At 43.5% G+C, this 18,660-nt stretch overlaps 2 protein-coding genes across 2 annotated transcripts; one reads left to right on the top strand and one right to left on the bottom strand.

The window, feature by feature from the left end:
* Window positions 1–1,140: 1,140 nt before the first annotated feature.
* Window positions 1,141–7,061, bottom strand: LOC121308540 (E3 ubiquitin-protein ligase TRIM50-like). Its single transcript, XM_041240997.1, has 6 exons — window positions 6,357–7,061; window positions 4,929–5,024; window positions 4,115–4,345; window positions 3,055–3,077; window positions 2,636–2,766; window positions 1,141–2,358 (listed from the first exon to the last, which is right to left on the bottom strand). The coding sequence occupies exons 1-6, from the start codon at window positions 6,759–6,761 to the stop codon at window positions 1,760–1,762; spliced, it is 1,485 nt and encodes a 494-aa protein (XP_041096931.1). The 5' UTR covers window positions 6,762–7,061; the 3' UTR covers window positions 1,141–1,759.
* Window positions 7,062–8,301: 1,240 nt separating this feature from the next.
* Window positions 8,302–13,567, top strand: fkbp6 (FKBP prolyl isomerase 6). The gene is made up of 8 exons (XM_041240979.1): window positions 8,302–8,376; window positions 9,492–9,609; window positions 10,180–10,269; window positions 10,489–10,691; window positions 11,615–11,734; window positions 11,954–12,151; window positions 12,690–12,799; window positions 13,489–13,567. Exons 1-8 carry the CDS (start codon window positions 8,302–8,304, stop codon window positions 13,565–13,567), a joined length of 993 nt encoding a protein of 330 aa, XP_041096913.1.
* The last annotated feature ends 5,093 nt before the right edge of the window (window positions 13,568–18,660 follow it).

The following is an 18,660-nucleotide window of genomic DNA, read 5'->3' as shown; positions in this document are numbered from 1 at the left end:
GGTTGTCATGGGGAGGGTCATGTATATAGTTATTGGTTTCTATTGCTGTTGCAAAGATTAAAGGCTGTGTGAGTGGAGCTTGCCGTCTCTTTGTAAACACTAGAAATAACAAACTAATAGAGCATTGTTCTAGCACTGCTAACTACCAGAAGACATTGGTTCATTATTATGGGGCAAGTGAAGAGATAAATAAGAACAAACTATCGAATTTGAACTACTTGTGTAGACTCTTCTTGTACATATATTTTGGCTGTGCTTTTATAATAAAGAAAAGTTTGATCCAGAAAACTGTCAGATTTCCAAATAAATACTGTTCTTTTTGTACTGAGTTTTTAATTCTGTGACATGCCGTATGTGTTGCACAGTGTAAATCCCCTTGTATTTGTGTGCCATTCAATTTGGCACATGTATCATATAAATCGCAAACTTGAATGGCTCCTAATTGGGCTGTGTACCCTGCAATACAACATTTTGTTGTTGGTCTTTAAAATTGTCTAATTGTGAGTTTCTTGAGGTGGTTGCAGAAGTAACAGGATGTACAGGGTATCTAGAGAACTGAAGCATCTGGGATTTCAACGTTTTAATGAAAAGCCGACGCAAGCGAGAGATTGCGATGAACACACAGGTTCTGGGAAATCCAGAGCAGAAGGGAAGAAATGCCTGTTTCCAGATATTGCTTTCTTCAAGAGCTTGTGAGAGCCGCAGGAAAGCTGTTGTGGTCAAGAACTCAACAGACTGCGAGACACTTAGGTATGTGACACACATAACAGTTGTTGGTGTACTGAAGCTAATGATAGTAGAAAAAAAAAAAAAATGTAATTCCAATGATGACCCCTGGTGGAATAAAAGGGTATTTCAAGCAATGACAGTAGTGGCAAGCAATTGGATTTCTGGATAGGCCAGAAAGAAACAAGCCACAGGCTGAATGCAGGGATAGCAATATTAATCTGTTTCTACAGTAATTAGTATGTGTGTTTGTATGCAATCCATTTAGAGACTGCCCATTGATCTTCAGTCCTCTTAAATCAGTACCTGGTTTGTAGCTGTGCAGGTGACATTCACGCAAACACAGAACTTCAGATAAATAGTTTTGTTGCAGACATTTGTTTACTTATTTTACAAACAGGAATTGCGTTGATTTACAGTCCCTGGTGCTCAGTAACACAGAGTTGCACGTACATTTAAAAAATGAATAATAATTATACAGAATAGATAAAGACCCTTGATCCCAGCTTACAATACTTTCATAAACAGGATTATTAAAGTTATAAACGTTGATAATCCATAGTTTTATCTACACAAAGAGGTCTGGACTTTCAAAGCATAGCAAGTGGTGTTAGTGTTAATGTAACTTTTAGCAATTTCAAAAGTATCAAACTGCTTCAACCGTACATGCAAGTTCTGATTTGCTCAGTGAAGTCAGATTGCAAAAATCGTATTTGCTTTTTAAGATACAGAGATGTATTCAGCATACTAGAAGTTACCAAGCTTTGAAAATCACACCCATAATTTTGTTTCCCATGTGTGGAGTCACAGCATATGTAAAAACCTCTATTTTTCACAATTTTATCATTTTGCCATTCCTTGTGTGGTTTCCTTCAGGTTTAGGTAAATGTGCACAAAATGTCATTTAACGTTTTTTTTTTTAGTTGCAGAACCTTTTTTTAAAAGAGATTTACACAACACAACCCCCATCATTTGCAAGTATATCCCTATGCAATTCATTCTAAATACACTTGAAGATGAGTTTGTATCTCTGTCACTCCTGTGTTAAGGATGCTGGGTCTGGCTCTGAGGCATGCTTGCCCGCATGTGGCTGGTTGAGGATGAGCGGCAGTGTGTTGCCTCCTCTCTCGTGCCAGCAGGTGTCCAGGAGCGGGTACACCTTGCCCTGCAGCTCGGTCTGGAAGCTGTAGATGAAGCTCAGCTCCTGAGGGCTGTCGGCATTATAAAAGGTCAGCTCTCCCTTCTCGTAGTCCAGGAAGACTCCGATCTTGGCGGGCCGCGATGCCAGGGGCAGGGCGGTGCGTTGGTGGGCGAAGGCCTCGTACAGCCGGCTATCCTTCAGGCCGATGAGCCACACGCCGTTCTCGGGGTTCTTGGGCAGCTTGCCTTTGCGGCTGGTAGTCCCTTTAATGAGCCCCAGGCGCCACTTGCTCTTGCTGCCGACGGTCACCTCCCAGTAGTGCTTTCCCGAGGAGAAGCCGCGGCTTGTGAGTGTGCAGTAGCTGTAGCTGAAACGCTCAGGGTTGTTAGGCAGCCGGTTGACCAGGGCCCCGCACTCCACCACCGTGTCATTGACGCTCAGTCTGAGCATGGGGTGGGCTGTCAGGGGGTCCAGCTTCAGAGCCTCTGGGGCTGCAGACACAACAGCAACACAGACCCACGCTGAGAGTCAATTCAGGGTTTTAATATTGTTTGTAAATGCTTACAACAATCAGAAAGGTTTGATGTATCCCAAACTCTTTTATTCATCAAAACAGTAAATAAGCACACACATCCCATCAGTATCATGGCAAAAAGCAAATCAACATATACTGTAGGCAATTGAGAAAAAGTGTGACATAGACCCAGACTGGTGACTCTGTATACCCTGGCATAGCTGCGCGCCATCAGGCAGATAGACGGAGCTCACCTGGCAGGACCCGCCTGTGCAGCTTCTTCCAGACACTGATCTTGATGTCATCGTGGTGGAAGCCCGGTTTGAAGGTGATGGCGCTGTAAACCCTGTCTGTCCTTTGCTGCGTCTGCTGAGCCTCTCTGCACCTAGAGACCCAGAGGAGCACACAGGTACACAAACACAAGCTTAGTGGTTCCAAGCCTTCACTAGTCTACATCACCAAACCATGTCAAAAGGTATTGTATAGAGGATAACTATTGCCTATGACATGTAGCCTCATTTATAACTTTTGAACTTATATACAATTGAATCCTAGTTTTCAGTACCCAATTTACATATCTTTTTGCATCTTTAATTTCCAAAACCTGCTGCCATTTATATTACTAAACTTAAACTCTTAATGATGTCCTGCAAAGACATGGAACTTCACTTACCCAGGAGCAATGGAGCCATACTTCTGTGAAACAAACAAAAATGTGTTAATATGCTACAGGTGTTTTAGAAAGGTGGCATAGTAGACTAATTCTGATGAAGCTGAGTTGGCTCTTGTGTGTGTGTGAGGGTCCTGGCTCACCCTGATGAAGTTGAGTAGGCTCTCGTGTGTGTGAGGGTCCTGGCTCACCCTGATGAAGTTGAGTAGGCTCTCGTGTGTGTGTGTACAGGTGCTGGCTCACCCTGATGAAGTTGAGTTGGCTCTCGTGTGTGTGTGTGAAGGTCCTGGCTCACCCTGATGAAGCTGAGTTGGCTCGTGTGTGTGTGTGTGTGTGTGTGCTGGCTCACCCTGATGAAGTGGAGTTGGCTCTCGTGTGTGTGTGAAGGTCCTGGCTCACCCTGATGAAGCTGAGTTGGCTCGTGTGTGTGTGTGTGTGTGTGTGTGTGTGTGTGTGTGGGGTGCTGATGAAGTGTTGGCTCTCGTGTGTGTGTGAAGGTCCTGGCTCACCCTGATGAAGTTGAGTTGGCTCTCGTGTGTGTGTGTGTGAAGGTCCTGGCTCACCCTGATGAAGTTGAGTTGGCTCTTGTGTGTGTGTGTGTGAGGGTCCTGGCTCACCCTGATGAAGTTGAGTAGGCTCTCGTGTGTGTGTGTGTGAAGGTCCTGGCTCACCCTGATGAAGTTGAGTTGGCTCTTGTGTGTGTGTGTGTGTGGGTGCTGGCTCACCCTGATGAAGTTGAGTTGGCTCGTGTGTGTGTGTGTGAGGGTCCTGGCTCACCCTGATGAAGTGGAGTTGGCTCTTGTGTGTGTGTGTGTGAAGGTGCTGGCTCACCCTGATGAAGTTGAGTTGGCTCTCGTGTGTGTGTGTGAGGGTGCTGGCTCACCCTGATGAAGTTGAGTTGGCTCTCATGTGTGTGTGTGTGTGTGTGTGTGTGTGTGTGTGAAGTTCCTGGCTCACCCTGATGAAGTTGAGTTGGCTCTTGTGTGTGTGTGTGTGAAGGTCCTGGCTCACCCTGATGAAGTGGAGTTGGCTCTCGTGTGTGTGTGTGAGGGTGCTGGCTCACCCTGATGAAGTTGAGTTGGCTCTCATTGTTCAGCTGCTCCAGGGTCCCCTCGATCTCCTGGAACTTGCCCAGGTTCTCTGCCATCTCGTCCACCTGTTTCTGTAGGGTGTTGATCAACGCCGCTGCCCTGCTCTCCACAGTGTGCATGAAGATGGACTCCTCCTCCTCAATACAGCGCCGCAGCTCCCCAAACTCCTTCCGGATCACCCACTTGAAAACATCAGACTCGTTCTGTTTGGGACAGCACAATAAATACTAAGTCACCCTTACATAGCGATCTTCATACCAAGGTATCCTTTTTGCAGGTTTACCATGCTTCTCACTTGGTTATACTATGCATTTGCCATAGTTTACCCTGGTTTGCCAGGTTAATGTATATACTTTACCATATCTTGTTATGCTTTACCATGCTTTCACTGTGCTTTATTATACGTTGCTATGTTTTTACTATGGGACACGTTTGTAATGGTATCCCAGGACTCTTTATAATTTAAAAGATCCCTGATGAGCTTTTGGTTAAATAGATTCCAGCTATGAAAAAGCACACTCCAACAGCTAATTTACACTGCCGTACTTGAGAAAGCTGTCTACCCTGAAATAAAAAAAAACTGCCACAAGAAAAGGTGATAAATCTGTTACTACTAACAAGAGAGTTTAGCTGGAAGAAACAGAACACATAACACCCAGGATGTATTCATTCTCAAAGTGAACGCTTCCAGCAAGACATTGTTTTTAATGATTTGTTTTTTTCTCGTCTCAGCTGGCACTATCCACAAAGCCAGCGCATTGCCTCCGCATCAGTCTCCTTACTCACTGTGACTCGCGATTTGTTGTAAGCCATTTTGCAGATCTGCCCCTCCAGCTTTCTTTTCTGCGTCTGAATCTCAGTCAACAAAGCAGAACAATCCTCCTAAAGAACGGAACACGCATTGAAGACAGGCTTGTATAGTATAGCGCCTTCAGTGAACGCCGCTGCTGGGCACTCGGCCACTCAGTCCTCAAGCAGTGCATAATACAGGGGCAAAGACTCGAGTCAATGGTGCAGAGCAATGGAATGGCTCAATGATGTGAACCAATACACACTTGTGATGCGTTGCAATACACAGCATTGTAACAGGCAGTGTTGGGTGATGCACTGCTGTTAAGGATTCTGACCCCTGTTGGCGAGATGAGGTTCAAACCACACATGCAGAGGAGCCTCTTTTGCACAGTGGTTAAGACGCTCGCTCGCAGTGTGAGTGATCGTCTGTTCACACGCAGCCTCCCCCTCTCGCATTGCCAGTAACAGGCTGTGTGCGACCGCAGTAGAACCAGAGTGAAACATATAGTCCTAATCCATAGTGTTGCTGGTAATCTTGAGGTCTGCTAATGCTTCTTCATAGTCTAGGCTGGGGTAAATGCTACTGCGATAATGGTATCTCAAAGAAACCTTTCCTCAAAGGCAAAGGGTATGAAATACAGGTAATAGAATGGCACATACATGTACTAGATCGCTCCTCCAGCACATAAGCAGCGATAATCAAAAAGAAAACCAAGAAAGTGAAGCAAACCCCATTGTAATGCGAGTGAGTAAAACCAGCAGTGCAAAATAACCCTTCTTATCTAGGAAAGGGTTATCTTCCTGCCGCGTCTCGTGTTTGCCTGCTTCATGAATGTTTGTGATAGCAGCATTCTTTGTGCAGGGATTATCGTTGTGTTATTGCCTAACTGAATGTCAAAGTCAATGGCCTGAAAAAAAAAAACTGAATTATTCTTAGGAGCCTGCTTGTGATCGCCCAAAGCAATGGCCAAAAATAAAAGCAGATGGATAAGATTGTTAAAAGTTTGAAAACCCTAGCAGAATCATTGGCAGACCCCAACGTTAGCAGCACTGGCAACTCAATGGGGTCGGATAACTAAAGCTGCACAGTGGTGCTGACAGGCACCAGACCACCCAAGTGACCCGAATTGGAATTAAAATACACAGACCCGCGAGAGGCATTGCACAACCCGCAACATAAAACTGAGTAAGATCACTCTTTGGGTGAAAAAAAAAAAAATCTGGAGTTTATCATTATATATGATTGTATGTACATTCTATTCATTGACGGGCTCTTAATTCAAGTTCCAAATTATATAGATAAAAGAAAGAAAGCAATTTAAAAATTAGATTTTTTTACATCGATATAATTATACATGATAGTATAATATAGAGCCACGCCCGGAATTGCATGGCGCTCAACCCCCACCAGTCCCTGATTACCTTCATCCTGCTGTACACGCTGGTCAGGGGGGTGATCTTATGGTTCCGGTGGGCGCCAATGCTGCTGCACAGCCCGCAGATGACCGCCTGGTCCTGCTCGCAGAAGAGACTCAGCGGGTTGTGGTGCTGCAGGCAGCTCTCCAGCTCCGGGTGAGAGTCGTTCAGCTCCCGCATGGCTTCCACAATCCGGGCCAGGGAGACGTTAGGAGGGGAGCTGCCCCCGTCCACCTCGCAGCGGCACACGGGGCACCGGAGCTGGCCGTATGGGTCGAGGGTCATCGAGCTCAAGCACGACTTGCAATAGGAGTGGCCGCACTGCAACATCAGGGGCTCGGCGAACACCTCCAGGCAGATGGGGCACAGTAGCTGGTTCTCCAAACACACCAAACTGGAGCTCCGAGACATCTCACTGCCGCGACAGGGCACCGCTGATCAGATTAGCTACCGTTCTTAATTCTCAAATCTACCTTGCCCAGAAAAAGACAGATTCAGGTTTCAAAATATACGGGCTCAGGCAAATACTGCAAAATAAACAAAATCGTTTTTTCATGTAATGGTAAGCTATATAGTGAAATGATGGTTCAGTAAGTTAAAAAGAAAAATAGTTTTCATGAACAACAACACAATGCTTTTCAGTACACCACCAGGAAATGACAGACGCTGGCGTTGGTCGTGTTTGCAGTGGCCCGGTTGTTGCAGGTTGCTTTTTGGCAAAGTCCAAAAGAGAAGTAACACACGGTCCCTCACCACACTGTCCTGGAGACGTCTAGAACAGGAGGTTGCTACGTCACCGAGCAATGCCAGGTACAATGCTTATCAACCTGGAGACGAGGCGTACCCGTGTGCAAAGGCTTGTGACTTTGTTTTCCCAAATGAAGTCAAACAAATGGGTTTCCTGCACACCTTGCACAAACGTGCATAATCACTGCAGTAATCTTGTTCTCAGTTCAGATCTTGCGAACGTGTTGTGCGATTCGTGCATCCCATATTTTTTTGTGTGCAAGGCCCACATGAAACCCTTGGAAAGGATCTCAGGGTTATAGTGGAGTCTCATTAAAAGTCTCTTGCCACTGTGGTGAGGCAGTTAAAAAGGCAAATGGAATGCTAGGCTGTATTGCAAAAAGCGTGGAATACAAGTCGAGAGAGGTCATGCAAAGATTATACAATGCCCAAGTTAGACCCCACATAGAACACTGGGTGCAGTTCTGCACACCCGAGTACAGACAAATACACCATTGCACTCGAAGGTACGGAGAAGGTAGATCTTTTCCCGTTTCCAAACTTTATGTTTTTATAAGGACCCAAAACCAATGAACGGCAGGGCTGAGCTGCTACTCGTGCCAAATGTCGAGGTCCTAGAATGTAAACTACATATTGATGATTGATTTTAGTATTTCAGTTTGATCACATTGCAAGCTAATGCTCTTTAAAAATAATAATAATAATAATAATAATAATTTCAGACAACATTATGCATAGACCCTTTGTAAAGAGACGTTCGACTTATTGGCACAATGAAACAGCCGTGATTAAAACAAGTAAGTCAGTAAGCAGTTCTACAAGGGAAGCCCATCACAGTTAATGGGTTTGTACTGTGCACATACTGTCTCTAATATCAGACCATATTTGACTGTCAACACATGTAAACTACATGATCTATTCTGTGGCGACCACCGTTTAGATATATATATATATATATATATAAAAAGATTGCAGTCGATTGGTCTTAAGGCAAATTGGGCGGGAGTTGATTAAAACAGCAAAGCTCTGATTGGCCCGCACGACGCGCACCTGTCAGTGTATTAGTGAGTTTGAGTCGGAGTGTGTGGAGATGCAAATGTTTAACATTGACAAGAAATCTACCTGGCACGTAATAATAATAATAATTAAAACAAATTAAACCCGAGTCGTCCGAAGTGCTTTTTTGAGCGACCGCGTGTGCATCATGTCTAGGAACGGGGTCCCGCCGAGGCTCCAGCAGTTCTACCCGGTGGATGAGAGACCGAGCCCGGACAGGCAGGTGAGGTTAGGACACTGGCTCCAGTTGTAATCGCTTTCCAAACAAAAATGTGCCCCGCGCTTTATGCATCTTTTGAAACCAACGCAACGAAGAACAATTATACAAGAAGTATTGCGATTTCTTCTAAAAAAAATAGTCATCAAAACAAAACCCGAAAAACAAGTATTGACGAGAAGGAAAACCTGCTAACAAACAAAATGCCGCTTAATAATAAACGTGCAATCGTGAATGCAATAAATTGTCTTTACCATTGCCAGCAACGAAGAGCGGCTTGCACGTTCACTTAAACATCAACTTCCATTTTGTGTTGACCGAGTATCTGGATACAGAATCTGGCATAATGCTTAGTTAAATAGAGTACAGGCCTTCTGTGGTTTGTGACTTGATTGAATCAATATGTGCATGTTTTATAGTAAAGTAAAGACATTTACAGTCGTGTACAAATTTATTAGAACCCTTCAAGATCTGCCCTACACCTGAATGAAACCCTTCAATATTTCGGTCAGTGATACAGAAACAATAGGCACTCGTGTGAAAATGTTAGACCACTTTGTTTTAATTAGGCATCTTCAACAGTCATATGCATTTTACCATGTGTGGCTATGTGTTCTTTTCTCTTAGTATTTTAAATGAACTGCATGTGGCCTACATTTCACTGCTGCCAGTAGCTGTACAAAACAAGTTGTTAATATAATACTACCCATATTTCAATTGTTTTCAGCCCAGGTGTTACATTACTGACAGCAGCCTTTTGAGGTTTTTTACTGGCATTATAATCTAGACTGGTAATAATTATAAATCACAAAAGGCTGCTGGTCACTTCGTTTAAAAAAAACAAAGAATTAAGTCTCTTTATATTAAATGTTAAGCTGAGGGAACACAGAGTCACATTGTGGCTTGGAACTTGGTTTCAGGAGATGAGGTATCAGGCCACTGCATGGCACACCAGGGGAGACTTGGAGTTTGAAACAGCAAAGTTGCCTCAGACTAGGTCACTAGGTCTCCTGGAAGCAGGTTTCAAGCCACTGCTCCTGAGTTTGTGGCTTCGTGTTCCCTCAGCTCTAGGCTGCCAGCCCTCCCACGCTGGTGCTCACGTTGCCCTTGCCTTGTCCTAGAGCCCGTACCAGCGTCTGGCCAGGCAGATGCAGGATATCCTGGGGGACGGTGGGGTGTTGAAGGAGGTGATCAGGGAAGGGGAGGGGCCCCTGGTCCCGGAGAATGCATCAGTAGCAAGTAAGCTAATCCTGAAGCCAGGGAGATCTCACCCAGTCATTAAACAAGCCTGCAGAGCTCCCCTGTGCTATAAAATGGAGCCGGACTCCATAAAGCATGCTATCGGTATTCCGTAGAAGTGTGAAACGTTGTTTGCCTTACGTGCAATCACCCCTTTTTTATTGATAGTGGTACATGTTAGCTGGGCTTTGGGAATAAAGATGATACATTTGCAACAGAGCTGACGTTCAGTAAGTATTGAGGGTTCCTTTCAAATTATATTTCTGTATGGGCTGCAGATCATCATGTGGCCAACAGGGGGGTCTATGTATCCCAGTTTGGAGACCACTGTTTAGGCAGATGACATAAAGTGGCTAATGAGAGCTGTGACCAGTCCACCCTCTAATAACATGTCATCAGTTTCGCGGTATAAAGGGCTGTCTTATTACAAGGGAGCACTGTATTCGCTGTCTATGTACTTGAATGTTTTTTTTGTTTTTACATTTAGAAGCGTGCCTATATCTCTGTCTCCCTCTCATGGAGATTATAATTTATTATGAGTGTTTTTCCTTTTTTGTCATTTTTTTCCAGTTCATTATTCAGGTTACCTTGAATATGCAGACAGACCTTTCGATACCAACTGCTACGTGAAGTTCCCTCGGCTGATGAAGCTTGGAAAAGGTGGGGATGAAGTCGGGTACGATATGACTCTGTGTAAACTGCAGCAGAAACAGAAACGATGTAGTACAGCAACCAGCCTCCTGTAATAATCAAGCATTATTGTGCCGTGTATATCTGCCTTGCAAAAACGATACACAGTGCTGTGTGTTTTTTGTTCTTCATTTGCGTGCGGATCGTTTTCGAAGCGTTCCTGGTCGATGGTGTTTCTGTGTTTTGCAGATGTGACGTTGTGGGGCCTGGAGGTGGGTTTGCTCACGATGAAGAAGGGAGAGTTCTCCCGATTCCTCTTCCTCCCCAGGTATGCGTACGGGAGGATGGGCTGCCCGCCATTGACGCCCCCCAGCGCCACGGTGCTGTTCGAGGTGCAGCTCATTGACTTCCTGGACTCTGCAGAGGTCGATGACTTCTTCTCCAGGACTCCAGTAAGGACCTCTGACCGCTAGCCCTGTATGAGTCGTATCCCTGGCAACGGGGGTGCCGGGGTGGCACCTGGGAAGGGTATCGAACATCATTTACTCACAGCGAGCTAGAGCTAGTGGCAGTCGTGTCTTTTGAGGATTGATAGGACTGGATTTTCTGTTTGCTGAACTAGAAACTACAGTCATTGTTTTAATTACAATGCAGAATATTTGATTTATACAAAGTAATGATAATGTTCGTGGACTGGCCAAAATATCTGCACGTTTCTTGGTACTTGGTTATGTCTGACGGGCTAAGTATGTACAGCTGTATTCAAAAGTTTTGCATCAACTAGAATTTTAGGATTGAGACTTAATTTAATAACTAACTATATGGACATAATTTAGTTATTTTATTTAATATCATGTAATCAAAGAAACTAAATAATTAGATCACAAAAGTCTACCTGAAGCCATACTAGTAGTGTAGTATTTCAGGTTAGATTTCGTAATGTTTTTCAATTGTCGGTTTTTCCGTTAAGTATATGGAGCACCACAAAGCGGTATGCAATTCAATATGTTAAAGTGACATTATTCAGCAGGTTTAATTCGACTTTATGAAGCAACATTAATTCATTCTATAGGGTGATGTACAACTTTTGGCCACAGCTGTACGTAGTGTATGGCACACTTTTATCTCCACTATGAGAGTCAGTAGTTGCCAGGATCTGGCTCTTGCATCCTGTGGAAGATGTGCATGCTGGTTGCCACACCAGTGCAAAGAAACGTACTCCGTTGCATGGTTTGTTTGGGATCCCTGCACCCCATGTTAACACTTCATGTAGCAGCAGTAGACCATGGGAACGAGGATGCTGTGGTTGGCACCTTGCATCACCTGTTTGGATGTGCTCTGTGTCACATGACTACAGCCACCCTTCACTTCCCAGGATGAGCAGAGTGAGGTCCCCCTGCCCAGACTGCTGAAAGTGGTGGATACAGAACGAGGCTTCGGCAACAGGCTTTTCAATCAGAGGCATTACGAAGACGCCAAGGACCGATACAAGCAGGTACAGTCTAAAAACAGAATGAATGTGGAAATAAAGAAAATGCAGGGCATGCAATTCTGTTAATCGTGTAGCTGAAAATGAGGGCTTTCAGTACACATTGCAGGCCATGTGTTGAGAACTATTTTGTCTGCTTCATCTGTATCCACAGCTGAGATACATGGGTTAACTACCCCGGACAATCTGAATATTTCGCTACTCGCTTTGTTTTTTCGTTCACAGGCGGTGACGCTGTTGAAGAACCGGGAGCCAGTGGACGAGGCGCAGAAGAGGGACATTGAGGCGCTGAAGCTGCCATTTTTCCTGAACCTGTCCCTGACGCTCCTGCGCCTGGAGCAGCCTGCCAAGGCCTTGGCCTACGGGAAGAAGGCCCTGGAGATCGATGCCCGCAATGCCAAGGCTCTGTTCCGCTGTGGGCAGGCGAGTGTGCTGCAGAGGGCGATACAGCGGGAGACTGGCTCCGGATGTGTGAATTCAAAAAGCAAAACCTTGCAACTCACACACAACCTCATTTTACTATCGGCTTGATAGAGACTTCTAGTTTTACACGTGTGTGTGTAACTATATAAATTCACAAACCCCATTTTGGTATTTGTTCATTCATTTTATTTTGAAAGGTTATTCACTTATATACAGGATCCAGTTACTTTTTTTAAATCTTTGTCTTCCATTGCCCACTTGTCGCCCTTTTTATATTGACTGTTTAAGAGCAGTTGTGATGTCATTGTTCAAGCTGGTTACTTCAACCTTACCAATGTGGAGAGTATTAAGTATTGAGGTCATGAATGTGGACTGAAACTCACTCTGCCTGCAAGTTCCTGGTAGTATATGTATTTTTGTGATTCTGACACCTGTACAGAGAAGAGTACTGTGTGTGGAACTGACATGCCTCGTGTCGTTTTCTGAAACACATACACAGTGACTCACTGGAAAATCTTTTTCTGATCTGTTTTTTCAGGCTTGTTTTGAGTTGGGAGATTATGAAAAGGCCAGACATTTCCTAGTGATGGCTCAAGCAGAAAAACCCTTTGATACAGATATCAACAACCAGCTGAAGAAATTGGCTAGGTCAGTGCTTTTTGTTTTCGTTTATTGACCTAATGCTGGTAATGTTTGTATTGCTTTGCATTGTTTGGAGGACTCTGTAGCTCTGGCCAAAAGGTTTGTATCCCCTAGAATTTTAAAATTGAGACATCATTTAAAAATAAACTGTATCAACCTAATTTGTTTACTGAACATCATGCAATCAAAGAAACTACAAAATGATATCATAAAAGTCTACCGGAAGCCATAATAGTAGTACAGTGTTTCATGTTAGGTTTTGAAATGTCAGTTTTACGTTAAGTATATGGAAAACTACAAAGCAGTATGTAATTCAATATGTTAACGTAACATTATTCAGCAGATTTCATTCAACTTTATGAAGCAAAATGATTTCATTGTGTAGGGTGACGTAAAACTTTTGGCCATAGCTGTAGGTTTAAAAACATTTCCTTTATTGTGCAGAACACTGAAGTAAAAAAAAAAAAAAAAAAAAAAAAAGGACAGGCTTGCAGAGTTAGAGCTGTTGGTGCACTATAAACGTCTTGTTGTCCGTACACAGAATACATTGCCTTGCACTGTAACCAGAATGCAAACACTCCATTCTCAGCACTGAACTTCCATTCTCAGCCATTCAGAACCTCTGCACTCTATCAGAACCTCTGCACTCTATCAGCCTGTACTGTTGTGAGCAATGAAAGACTTCACCTTTGCAGTCATTACAGACACTACACTGAGAGGGAGAAAGAGATGTGCACCAAGATGTTTGCAGACTTCCATGCATCGGAGAAGTGAAGGTAAGCTTTTTTTGTATTGCTTATTTGTCTGGAAGCGATATTTAGGGAGACACCGGAAAATGGAAAACGTACTGTTTGAAAATACTGCACATTTCTATTTAGTTTGGTTAAATTGTTGGAAACGTTCAGTTACATGGGACATGTTATACCAGGAGTTGCCTTTAGAGGGCATTGTATGAACAGTAATTGCAGTACCTTGGATATAGAATGCCTGGATGGGGCACGGGGAAAAAAAACAACTGTATAGGGAAACTTAACCTTGCTGGCTTAGACTGAGGATATTTCCATTAGCAGAAGCAGGTGTTGAGCAGTTGTCACCCATAGTAGAATTATGGCTTGTTTCAGGGCACGGGTAATAAAATCATTCATTCTAACTAGTCATGCAGTCAGCAACCACAATCCTAATCGAATGTTGGACAGGTAATAGCTGACAGTAATCAAGGCATTCAGAACACTTTATTGTTCAAAGACAAAAAGCAAAAAAAAAAGTGACTTTTTACAAAAGCTTTCAAACAGAAGGGAAAACATGCATGTACATATTATTATACTTTGTGATCTAACACATGCATTAAGAAACTTTTATTAAAAGCAAGATGATTAATTGTTTCATCCAAGCAAAACTTGACCTTTACATCATGCTGTTCTAAAGATGCAATAAGCTGGACCAGGGGTCTCCAACCCTGGTCCTGGAGAGCTTCTGGGTCTTCAGTTACTTAATTGAACCAATTATTGGCTTAATTAGTCAATATTAACAGATGTTTCAGATCTTTAGCCGCTGATGATGTAAAGACACCTAGAAAACCTGCTGGATCGGGGCTCTTCAGGACCAGGGCTGGAGACCCCTGAGCAAGACTAACGACTGCATTTATTAAAATAATTGTACAAATTAATTTATAGGACAGTAATAGCAATTTTGGTTTTTTTTTGGGGGGGGGGTTTGAGTCCAGAACATTTGTTACTTTACTGGTCACACCATGAAACAAACTGTGGTTAAAAAAAAAAAAATTAAAAAAGAAGAAGAAAGGAACCTGCTTGTTTGTACAGCCCTGCCGCACGTCCCTTCACTCTCGCTTACCGTGACGTGAAGGTAGTTTAGAGATCAAAGCTGACTCAGTGTAATTTAGTAATCATATTAATGACTTGCTTTGGCTGCTGTTCAAAGCATTCTGGCACACTCCAGTACAGCTGAGGCGTCTTCATGTTATCAACAAGGATGATCTGTGTTTTTTTTTTCATTCAAATCCTGGAAGGGAGTTTTCGTGTTTATAAAAGGTGAGAGGAATTAAATTGCCAGCTGCAGACAGCGGCCCTCTGTCTACCCACACGGCAGGCATGTTGATTAAAATCAAGTGAGCTGTATTTATCGATGAACCAGACTAGGACAAGCACCTTGTTTGCAAGGGTACATGGGAACATTAGGCTACAGCGTACAATTAACTCAACAGTGCTTTTTAAATATAATTGTGCAGTTTGATTCCCAGCTCAAGCACTAAGCTGCTTCCCTGCGAGTCCTCCAGCTCTTACCACTAGACCACACTTCTCCTGGTCTTCTAACCACTAATGTGCACAGCCTCCCAGTCCTTCAGTTCTAACTACCAAACCACACTAGTTGTCTCCCAGTCCCACACCACTAATCACAGCCTCCCAGTCCCTCCGGTAGCAGACGAGGGCTGGCGTGTGAGTCATGCAGCTTAAGTCTATCTGTCCTGTTTTCAGGTGAAGTTTTTGGTGAATCCAGAGTATCGCAGAGACCTCCGGAGAGGAGGGAGAACCACAGAAAAGAAAATGCTTCTGCTGTGATCAGCCGATTGTTTTTTGTACTTTTTGTTTATTTTTGGAAACATGGAAGATTTTGAAGGCGGAATACTGTATCGGACAGCAGTTGCTTCAGGTGTTTGCCTCGTTTGAAAAGGGAGTGATGCAGGCTTGGTTGCTGTTGGCATTAAGAGAGGTTAGAAACAACTTGAGTTCATTCGCTTTGATTCCACCCCTTCAGGAGTGGGGTGACATGTCATTCAAACAAAAGAGACACAATGTTTGGCATTGTAACAAGGCTTAACATTTTCAACATAATCAGAAGGCAGACTTTGTTTATACCCCTGATGGTTGTTTTAGCAAAGGCCTCAAGCATCCTTCCCACTTCAACACACGTTGTCATGACCAGAAGGCCGCTCCCCTGGTGGCGCTACTGCGGTGGTAGAAGGTCATGAATGTCACCTGCAGGCTCTGCGGGCACTTGAAGGACATCGCCTTGTTCATAAACGTGGTGGTGATTTGGTTGTGCTGATGACATTGTAGCGAAAAGGCCACAGTTGTCATGTCATTACCAGGTAATATCTAGCTTCCTGTAAGAGACAAAAGGTGCATATGTAAATTGTTCCTTGATCAAGTCTGTTTTATTGATCAAAACTTGTTCCCTCTTTGAGAGGAGGTCGGCATTCCTCTAATTCCCTGCAGGTTTTTCTGCCTTTCCAATCTCTCACCCTGTCCTCTTGAGGTCATGGTTTAATATTTTTAAACAGCATTTTTCTAGCTAAAACCTGTAAAGCTTAATTTAGCCACCAAAGCACATAGGTGGGAGATTTTCTTAATGTGTTTTTTTTTTTTTTTTGTGTGTGTATTTGAACCATTTAACATTTTGCACAACATTTACATATGTAGTGCGTTTAAGAAATGCTTTAAATCACCCATAGCTGTTTTTCTTGCTGTGCATATAGTATTGCTGTCTGCTGAGCGGTTTTGCCTGTTCTCTGTATCTTTCTAAGGCACTGGTACCACAAATAAAGATGCTGCTGCTTTTGAAGTTTTTTTAGTTTTGTTTAGTTTTTTTTTGGCAAGTTTTTATAGCTTTTTGGACATTTCATAAATCATTCAAAATTAAATCAATAAAACCTGTACAAGTTTCCACAAGCTTCACAGTATCAAACGCTGCCATTGATCTACAACTCTGGCACAGGTAGCAGAGTCAACACCTGAAACCTATCCATCTATCATCGCTCACAAAATGTAATTCAGAAGCCAGAGTGATGGCAATATCTAATCCTCTGTACCTTTTAGCTTTTGCAGAATAAACCAGTAGATCAGCATAGAAGCATGCATAATGCTTTGTGTTCAAGGTGTGTATTTTTGGAATTATATTTCCCTCTCGCTGTCTCTCCCTGTAGTATACAGAGTCGTGGGGGACGCGGTACTGGCTGTTTAAATGAGGCAAAGGAGATTGAATAGAAGTTAGGGTTACAGAAGGGCTGCACATAATAAAACTCTGAATTGTGTTTAATCTCCATACTGGGGTAGGGTGGGGGGGGTGGGGTTAAGAAATGTTAGGATGGAAAAGTGGTGAGTGTTCCAGCGCCTCCCCCGCCCCTTCGTTTTACCTCCACCAGACCTGGCACCCATATAAGGACCCCCTTTGATAGCTGCTTCCTCCCCTCAGTTTGTATTGGCAGAGCTTTGTCTGTACCAGCGCCCCTGGCTTCTGACAGCCAGAACTGAGCCCTGAAAGATTAATGGTGCTTCAAAGGGCTCCCGCTGCGCTCACCTGTTGTATCTGGCATCCTGTGGAAAGATAATTGGTGCACTATACAGTGTGTCCTGACAACACAATCATACTGGGGTTTGTTTTTTATTCTTCTATTTTAAGCTTGTGGTTTGTAGGCAACAGTGCTGTACAGCAGTGTCAAGGACAGTGTTGAGACATGGGCGTTTCACACTAGCATTGTGTTTCCTTCTTGATGTTTTATGGAGGTGTGAAGATAAGGGAGTCCTTGGCACGTCTGTGCAGCGCTGGTGTTTGCCACTGGAGATGTCTTCTATCTTACCTGGTCCAGATCAAGGTCTATTAATACAACCCCCCCCCCCATGCAAAGTCTCTCAGTTGTAAACTGAAGGCACACTGAGAGTTTCGGACTATGGGTGTATGTTCACTGCAAATTCCAACCACGTTCCAAGTTGCTTACCTTTTACAAAGCTGCATGCTGTGTAAAAAAAAAAAAAGGGTTGTTTGTGAATGTCGTTTAACAAGGGTGACCTTTTTCTTTAAATTACAGGATTAATACACAGACCGAATTAGTCTTCAGCTCGGCACATTAAATACTGGTTACGGCCTTCGCAAACATTTCCAAGACGTTTTTTTTGGGAAAGGCAAGCAAGTCTTATCCTCTAACACTGAAGCATGTCCAATTAGCTTTTTATTTCAGTGCTTTCCACACCAGGTGCTGAATAACGCAGGCTCTGTGGACAGAAGCGTCCTGTCTCTTGGTCGGTTCTGGACTCTGCTCTTTTGGAAAAGGTTCTTTTCAAGTCATTAACAAAAGACAAGGCCGTGTCTGTGCCACCCTCCTCAAAACGGGTTGTATAAATTGATTTCATTCCTTGCTACTTCAGCCTTGAACCAGTTTCCTTGGACACCTGCCTGCCTGCCTGTCAGTGAAGCAGAAGACAGATGTTTACTGAAGACAGTTACAAGCACAGCTTGTAGGTTTGGGAACTGTAATGTTGCGAAATGCTATTATTAGTTTATTTGGCTGAAGTCTTTATCCAAGACAACAAGGCCATTTCAGGACAGTCTCAGTAAACTGACTGGGTTGTTGTACTAATCTTATGACCCTCAGATATGTGATTTGTTTTTCAGGGAAGCTTCTCAGGGTTGATGTTTGTTAAACATCATGAAACATTAGGTAGCAGGCTCTTCTTAGCAAATAATATTACAAAATGATACCCAAAATGTGTAGATCTAGCAGCAAATGTCACACTAAATCGCATTCAAGGCCATTTTCACAAAGTATTTACCACCGTCCTACTGTGAGTTTGCAGTGGGGGGGGGGTGACGACTTAATATCAACCAGACGTGAAAAATGAAGCTTTGTTTGTTCTTTTAAAAATTTAAAAAATATTTTTAATGCCAAAAACCACTGCTATTTGAGACAATGGTCCCTAATCAAGATTCTTTACAGTCAGTTTGACTCAGTTGGGAGATAAGGCGATTGTATCTACAGACGCCTGCCTGGGCTCCAATCGACGTCTTTTCTTTACAGCAGGAGACAAGATCAAGTCCCTTTCAGGCTGCTGTAATGCAGTGCCCCTGGATACACC

The sequence above is a fragment of the Polyodon spathula genome, unplaced genomic scaffold (assembly GCF_017654505.1).
Source record: "Polyodon spathula isolate WHYD16114869_AA unplaced genomic scaffold, ASM1765450v1 scaffolds_732, whole genome shotgun sequence".
Lineage (NCBI taxonomy): Eukaryota > Metazoa > Chordata > Actinopteri > Acipenseriformes > Polyodontidae > Polyodon > Polyodon spathula.
The sequence above is the reverse complement of the archived record's forward strand: the minus strand, read 5'-3'. Positions and strand labels throughout refer to the sequence as shown.